Source organism: Vigna umbellata, chromosome 3 (assembly GCF_029865625.1).
Source record: "Vigna umbellata cultivar VRB3 chromosome 3, Vumbellata_1.0, whole genome shotgun sequence".
Taxonomy (NCBI): domain Eukaryota; kingdom Viridiplantae; phylum Streptophyta; class Magnoliopsida; order Fabales; family Fabaceae; genus Vigna; species Vigna umbellata.
In genome coordinates, this window is record NC_142167.1 from 36,871,824 (window position 1) to 36,880,471 (window position 8,648).

The window sequence follows — 8,648 nt, forward strand, 5'->3', positions numbered from 1 at the left end:
AGAACAAAGATTGAGAGTGTTTCCATCCTTTCATAACTTCTGAATTTTCTTTGTTTCTTGCACAAAACATTCTCAACTAATTTCTGATTAAGGTACATTCTCTCATATCTCACATGTTTGTGCCAACAACTAATATTACAGACACACAAAAAAGAAAAAACACAGTCTAAAATGACAGTATCTGACGTGGACTCTTGACACTACCCAATTAAGTCAGGTAAAGTTCTCTTCTTTTTTCATTATTTTAATGACTGAGAACCAATTTAAAAATGGTTAAAAAATAAGGTTGAGATTCCTAAACAAAAGAAAGCCAGCTTAGAATACATAATCCCATTGGTAGCATGGCTGCACCACCCTTGTTCCTCAAGTTCAAGCCACATAATTAGCCATGGTTAATTCATCAAGTTAAATTCCAACCCAAGGTTAAACCAACCATCATCACTTCCTTTTCTCTTCTTCCATTTACTTTCAGTTCCTTTTTTCCACTTCCACCCTTCTTACAATTGCAGATTCAATTGTCTATATAACTATTTTCCCCTTCTTTTTATACATCCAAATTTCTTCCTTTTTTTCCTTCTTTCTCTCTATTTTGGTGAACCACTTTAGGTAACCAGATTGCTCCCACAACTGTACATATAAATATGCCATCATAGAACATCATAGAAGGGAAAAAGAGAGAAACTTGGCAAGGCAAAACATTTAAAAATCCATTTTTTATCTCCATTCACACACCCCATTTGAGTTTTTCTTCCATTTCTGTTCTTTTGGGGCAAAAGGGTGTTCAGATTGAGGCACCAATGAAGAGGTCTCCATCATCTTCTTGTTCATCATCTTCTGAAACTCCCATTGCTGAGCAAGGAAAAAGAAGACCTAATTATCCAAGGAGGAACAACTTGAAGTCACAGAAATGCAAGCAGAATCAAACCACTTGCAGAAGAAGTTCTGTCTATAGAGGAGTTACAAGGTTCATGAATTTCACTTTTCAATTGTAAATTTTGAATTCTCCTCAGTGATTCTTCATCTGCATTTGCATGTCTCTCATTTCTCTTTGATCATCAGACATAGGTGGACAGGTAGGTTTGAAGCTCACCTATGGGATAAGACCTCTTGGAACAACATTCAAAGCAAGAAGGGTAAACAAGGTAATTGCTTTTCTCTCTTCAATTATCCAATTAACAAGAGAGAAAATCAAGGAGATCTAATCTAATTTAACATCTTTTCTTTATGTTTTCTTAATTAATATTATTATTACTGTTATTATCAGTTTCTGACCTTGTTTTGTTTCTGCTAATCTTTCTGATTGCAACGTTTACACGCTTTTGGGGCTGTTTAGTTTATTTGGGTAAGTCATTTTCTCATGCACTTGGATCTCACAAAATCCTAGTCAACTTTTTCATTTTTTTTTTCTGAATTCTTAATTATTAATTGAACTGCAGTATTTCTTTTTCTGGATTGTTATTGTTTTTTTTAATGTCAAGAAAGATTCTGATCATGATGCTGTTGTTTGGACCCAATTCTCTGCTTTTTTTAATTTTATTTTTTAATATTTTCCTTTTTTTTTTTCTGCAGGAGCATACGATACTGAAGAAGCTGCAGCCCGTACCTATGATCTTGCAGCCCTGAAGTACTGGGGAAAAGATGCAGTTTTGAATTTTCCGGTATATCAATTTTTTTCAATTTATCCCATAGATAAAAATGTAATCTTTTTAAAGTTTACAATATGATGTAAAATTCTCTTCTCTAAAGTATATTAAATATATAATTTTTTAAATTATAAAAAGTTGTATTTCATCTTTATAATGTATTATATAATAGTTAATCTTTATTCTCTATAAAAATAAAGTAAATCATTTTTTTGACAAATAATATATTACAGTTCCTTGATAAATTAATTATAATATAAAAAATATTTCAGATGTTGTTCATTAGAATCAATGTTTTATATTAATTTTATAAAACATTGAGACTGAATTTTTTAGAATTTAATTTAGGGAAAAAATATTTTTTTATAATAGTTTAGAAGAAATATTTAACCTAAAAAAATATAATCATATGATTAAAAAGTTTATTTTTTTGTGTAATGTAAAAAATTGTGACAATATAGTGTTTTTGTTTTGTTCAGATAGGAAATTACACAAAGGATCTTGAGGAAATTGACAAAGTTTCAAAAGAAGAATATTTAGCTTCTTTGCGGCGCCAAAGCAGTGGTTTTTCTAGAGGCATATCTAAGTATCGTGGGGTTGCTAGGTTAGTTGAATTGTGATTAAAATCATTTCTTTTTTTACTTTTTTTTTTCACTGTATTTTACAATTGTAATTGTAATTTTCCTAATAAATTAAGGGTAAAATTAAATTTCTTTTTTCTGTAAATATTGTTATTCTGATATTAATATATTTATGTTTATATTTGCACAGGCATCATCATAATGGGCGTTGGGAAGCGCGCATAGGAAGAGTGTGTGGAAACAAGTACCTTTACTTGGGAACATATAGTAAGTAGTCACATTTATTTTCTATTTTTCAATCATTAAATTTTACTGTATATTTTTTTTTTTGTGAAATTCCAAAGCTAAATAAAAATACAGATAATTTCACATGTGGCAATTGATAAAGTGGGAGAAAGTACACTTTGTAGACCCCAAAGCTATGAATACTCATATCTTGGTTACAATTTAGAAACTTGCTATTTTTCGGCTTCTTTCTTATCCATATGTTGCACAAAAATAAGTCAAACTTTCAATCAGATTTATACCCTCTTTTTTTATTTAAAGATAACATCCACAAAATACTAATAATTGAATGATAAAAGTTAGAGTTAAACAGTATTTGTATTCAGCTGAAGAAAATATGTGTAAATAGAAGAGACACAGAAAATTTACAAAATTTTAGTTTTCTTTCTTTTAATTTTCAATTCAAATTTCAAAATCTTCTCTTTATACTCAACCTCCCTCTAGTTAAACAAAATAGTATTTGGTTATAATCTTCTTCAAAATCACATTTTCACGTTATATAAGACAAAAATTCGCTCACAAATTCCAAGTACATGTCACGGCTGATTACAAAATTTCTATTCTCTTTGTCTGACTCTATTTATTTTTGTAATTGAAAAATAATTTTGACAAAAAAAAATTGTTCAAGAAATAAAACACAAGTAAAAGAAAAAAAAAACTCAAGAATTGTTTTAGCTTCATTTTTATTCCGAAAGAATAGTTTTTAAAGAATTTTTTTTGTTGAGTTGAAGAGAAGGGGTGTTTGACATAAAATCTCTTTGTTGTGTGTGTGACATGTAAAAGAACATGGTATTTTATAATGAAAGGTGAAAATAAAAGAACAAATAAATGTTTCCTTAATTTTTAAGAAAATATTTGACAAGTACAGGTTGTAAACCTGCAGTTCTCATAATTAATGACAGTGAAAAAAAGAAAAAAAGAGAAAAGGTTGAGTTCTAGGATGCATCATGTGTGTGAGTTGTTCTCATTGCTTGAACTGTAGCTGCAGTAGTGTTGTCCAGTAGTTGCAGTATGCATCAATTTCTGGTCTGACATTACAATATGTGGCTGTGGATCACATAAAAATAGCAGCATAGGAAAGTTACAGCTGCAAACACTCACCAACATGGCACGTGCATTACCCCCCTCTTCCTTTCTTCATGGGTCCACTTTATTCAAAGTCACCACCACACCCTTCTCTGTGGGGTTATCATAACCATAATTCAGTTGCAATTTTATATAACTTTTATACTAGTTAACTTTTTAACTTTTATTCATGGTAAAATTTTAATTCTTCTGCTGATTTTTTATCATGTCAAAAATTTTACAGAGATCAAATTCATAAAATGACAAGTGTAAGCAAGTAAAAACATTATGCCATTTCTTCTATTGAAATATTTTGTTCTAATTAAGAAGTTTTTGAAAGTTTAAGCAATGTGATTTGTGATAATTAGGTTAGTTTGAAGAGAATTTAGTTGGCCAAGTTGAATCTAACATTTGACAATAGAACCCTAAACCTCATAGACAAGCATGTTGGAGGGTACAGCATATGCTTGACTTTGTACTTTGTTCATATGCAGTGTCCACAATCTCTTGCCAGCATGTCGGTCAAAAGTATGAATTTAAAAATTGTCAATCTTGAGGGCAGAATAAAATAAAAGGCTTGTTTGAATAGTTATATAGATAGCTGAAAAGATATGCTAAGAATTAAAAAGAGAAGTAGATCAGGAAGCAGGACACAAACACCCCCCAAATTCAGTAAGCACGTGAACACTAATCCTGTCCTCATACTTCAAAAGCTTTTAACTTTGTGAGATTCTATGTATGTCATAAAGTTGTCTTTTTTTCAAACCTTATTCTTTCTTAATTAAATAATCACCAACTACTTTTAGTTAACACTGCTGTGTTTCTTAACAATTTTGATTGTCTTTTAATCCAGTGATCAGATTCTGAATCTGATAATGTCATCAAATAAACTGTCTACAATTATCACTTCAAATGTGTTAAGATAACATCATAAGATCATATAGAATTTTGTCTTTAAAACATCATATGATCATATATTTTCCCTGTGTAAGAATCATTTCTTCTGTTTTAAGTGCTAATCATTTAGGGGTATTTATTTTTTCTTTTGCTTGATTTGAACTGCAAAGAAACTCAAGAGGAGGCAGCTGTGGCATATGACTTAGCAGCAATAGAGTACAGAGGACTGAATGCAGTGACCAATTTTGACATAAGCAACTACATTGACAAAAGGAAAAAGGACCAAACTCAAGAAACAGTAGCACAAAGAGAAACAGTTCCCAACTCCTCAGACTCAGAAGAAGCAGAAGTAGAACAACAACAGAACACAACTACGCCAACCCCTTCTGAGAATCTGCACATGGCAGCAGTGCAGCACAACCAAGTTCCACACACACCCCTTAAGGAAGAGTCATCATCACTGGTCACTATTATGGATCATGTGCTTGAACAGGATCTGCCATGGAGCTTCATGTACACTGGGGTGTCTGAGTTTCAAGATCAAGACTTTGCTTTCAGCAAAGCTGAGGATTTAGTAGCCATGTTTGGAGGTGGTTCAGGGTTTGAGGAAGACATTGATTTTCTGTTGAGCACAGAGCCTTGTTGTGAGACTGGGAGTGATGTCAATATGAGAGCAGTTTTTGATAGCATTGAATGTGGTGAGGGTGGTGGAAACATGGTGCATGGGGATAACAAGCAGAAGGAGATACTATCTTTTGCATCTTCTTCTCCATCATCTACAACAACTTCAGTTTCTTGTAACTATGCTTAGATTATTGGGTTTGTTATGTATGTTGTTGGGATTTGTTGTGATAGGTGGTGGATGGGTGTGAACAATAGATGACTTGTGAAAGTGTTCATTGGTTTTAGGATTTACTTTCTTCAAACACTCTCTTTTCATTTTAGAATGGATTTTAGTTTAAAGGTGCAAAAACCAAAAATCTGATTTGGAGGGTGGGGGGAGTAGATGGAGAGGGGAAATTAAACTAATCCTCATCTTAGGAGAAAATGCAGTATATGTTAAGATCAAAACCTTTTTAGCATTTGGGGTGCAAAATGCAAAACAAAGTTTCCTTTGTTTAAATAATCTGGCTTTCTTTTCCTTTTCCTTCTTATTTTATTGTGGCATAATAGTTGGTGTTGAGATCTGAAATCTGATCTCTGGTTGGCTTTGTTCTACATGTCGCCTAACCCTAGTATGCATTAAAATATTTGTCTAAGTAGAAAATAATCATATATATTAAAAATAAATTGAGTCTGTGTGTTTTTAAAGTGAACAAAAATTATTTTTATATCATTTTGTGTATTGAATATATTATGCTAAATTGTAGTGATACCTTTTGATTACCACTCTTGTAAAGACCTAAAAAATTACATTATTTTAAAAGTGATAGTTTAAAATAGTGAGACTTGATTATTTTAATATTAAATGGTGTTAATATAAATAGTTTCATTATGAATGAGTTTCATAATTTTAAAACACATTATCTCTCTAAAAATTACTTTGTTACAGTTCTTTGACTTCTCTCTAGGATTTCTTGTCTTCTGTTCGTCTGATTGAAGAACCGATACGGTAGAACTGATCATTGCGGCAAACTCTTTAGTTTGGAACAATCAGTTATTCAAATAGAGCATGTTTGTTTTTTGCTCCTCTTTTTGGTCTGGTTTGTTTTTCTTTGCATGCAAATCTGATGTGGATGCATGTGACATTTGTGTCTTCTATAAAACTCTATACTGATAAGTGGTTCTAATAGTGTACCCTGATCGTGTTCATATTGTTCGTAGGAGCTGATATGTTTTAGGTTTTTTTGTGCGATTTGGTCATCTATAAGGAAATAAAGCTAAATATCTTGTTTCTAAATTTTTGTAGTTGAATAACCTAAATTTGTACGTGGTAATTGTATGGAATAATTTTTTGAAATCTGTTTTGAATTATATGATAATGGGGTTGTGTGATATGTTGATATTGGTGGTTTGGTATGGTGAAATTCTTGTTGTAGACCGCTTGTTAAATTGTATCAGTTTTTGATGAATTGTGGATGATAGAGTTTTTGTTTTGATTGGTCTTTTGGTTGATGAAATTTGGTTTAATAATATATTGGAGAGGTGATTGGAAATTGGTCTATAATTAGTGGCTTGACATGTGAAATTTTGTGAGGATTGTTTATTGACTGAGTTTGAGGTTAAAGGTCTGTGTTTGTGGTATATAAGACTTGGTTACCTTCTTGTTTTGTTGAAATCTGATATTTAAGTATGTTAAGTTGTAATTGGGTTGTGGTGAATGTTGGTTTGATCTAATGGACTGAGTCATTAACTAATTGAGCAAATTGATATCCAAACAAAGGTTCAAACATGCTTTCCAAAAAATTATAAGTATTAAGATACCAATATGGTTATTTGGATAAGACTTGAGTACACAAAGATCAAGAATCAGAGTTGCTAGTTTTTGGTATGGCGTTAAGGGGCTTGGAGTGATGTTGAGAACTGTGAAGATAATGAGTTCTTTGTGTTTTGGGAACTAAGGGGGCACTTTGGGTCATTGAGCGTTGTGCTCTTTGTTTGTTGGGCATTGAGCGGTATGGAGTGGGGTTGAGTGCCACTTCTTTGTATCAGGTTTGTACATATGTTTCTCTTAATTCATTGAGTGAGCTTGTTTGCGTGAGCACTAGCAATAAGCGTCAAGAATGGGCGTTGAGTGTTCCCTGCTTCAAATGATATTTCATATTTTTTGTGTTGTTTTGATCTTAAATCTATTTAAATTGAGTTATTTTGAATTATATGTTTATGTTTAATGGATGTTATATGAATATGATTATAAGTGGTATGTGATAATATGGTGAGTGTGGATGGTATATGGTATGAGAAGAATTTCAAGGAGAAGTTCTTAAGTTGGTTATGTATAGTGTACATGTTGATATAGGAGCTGTATATTAGGGGTTATCTCGACACTCTTAATAGCTTTCAATCTCAAGTAGAGAAGGATGATTACGTCGTGAAGAATAGTAGGAGGTCTTTAGTCTAGTGGTTGTTTCTTGACCATAAATGTTTGACAAATTAACCTCAGTATGTGATAGTATGTGTAGGCAAGTTGTTTTACCACCACTAGGTGCAAGACCCCTAAGTTTGATATCAATTCATGTATTTGAATGGTCAAGTCTAGAGGGAAAGATTGTATGACTTAAGATTGATTGTTTTATTTGTTATATGCCTACTTCTATAAATGGATATATGATTATTTTTGGAACATTAGCGTATCCTTTTTTTTGTGTATTTCTTCTTATTTGCAATGATCACCTTAATGGAGTGAATAAATGAAGATATTCTAATTGATCTAGTGCAGGATCGGTACTGATGTTGAAGTTTAAAGTTAGATTATTAGATTTTTTGTCTTATTAAATTTTGTAAAATAGTGGTAGGCTTTTGATTTGGTACAACTGTACTCTTAGAAATATAGAATCTTTGTATGAATATATTCAATTACTCTTATAGTTATGTGAGATATAACTTTAATAGGCTTTTGTATGTATTTTCTTTGAGAAATTTTTTCTCTCATTCCTTTGTAGGTAATGTCTCTTTTAATAGTTGTATGAAATATTACAACTACAATTAAAAATAAAAATTTGTCTTCATTTTTCTTCCCCCTCACCTCCTTCTTCCTCCATCACATCCTTTGGTATTACTTTTTAATGATAAATTTAACATTCTAATAGAAAGAACCACTATAACTTGCTATAAATATAAAAGACTAAATTGAACATTTTTTTAAGATAAAGGGTCACAGAAAATCTAAGTTGATAAATATAGGACTAAAGGTAAATTTAATTATGTATACACCATTTGCAATGGTAGGTGCAAACCATGATTTCATTCTTCGCACTCCCGAGTGCAGTTCATTTACCAATTAAAACGCATGTATTTAGGTCCTGTAAGCGGTTGACTTGTGTGTGTGTATTGACTGTAAAGGTAAAGAATTATAGCATTAATTAAAAAGTAATGGTTGAAATTATAAATCATAAAATTAAAAAAGTATAGAACTAAAATTGCTACTTTATAATGTGTGTGTGTATATATAGTTTTAAGTAAGTATTAGCAATATAGATAGAATATGATAATATATAAAAAGTTATTAAGTCGAGAA

At 31.3% G+C, this 8,648-nt stretch overlaps 1 protein-coding gene across 1 annotated transcript; it reads left to right on the forward strand.

The window, feature by feature from the left end:
- Window positions 1–378: 378 nt before the first annotated feature.
- On the forward strand, window positions 379–5,597 carry LOC124847906 (uncharacterized). The gene is made up of 7 exons (XM_047325497.2): window positions 379–964; window positions 1,060–1,142; window positions 1,334–1,342; window positions 1,570–1,658; window positions 2,123–2,247; window positions 2,415–2,491; window positions 4,642–5,597. Exons 1-7 carry the CDS (start codon window positions 798–800, stop codon window positions 5,280–5,282), a joined length of 1,191 nt encoding a protein of 396 aa, XP_047181453.1. The 5' UTR covers window positions 379–797; the 3' UTR covers window positions 5,283–5,597.
- The last annotated feature ends 3,051 nt before the right edge of the window (window positions 5,598–8,648 follow it).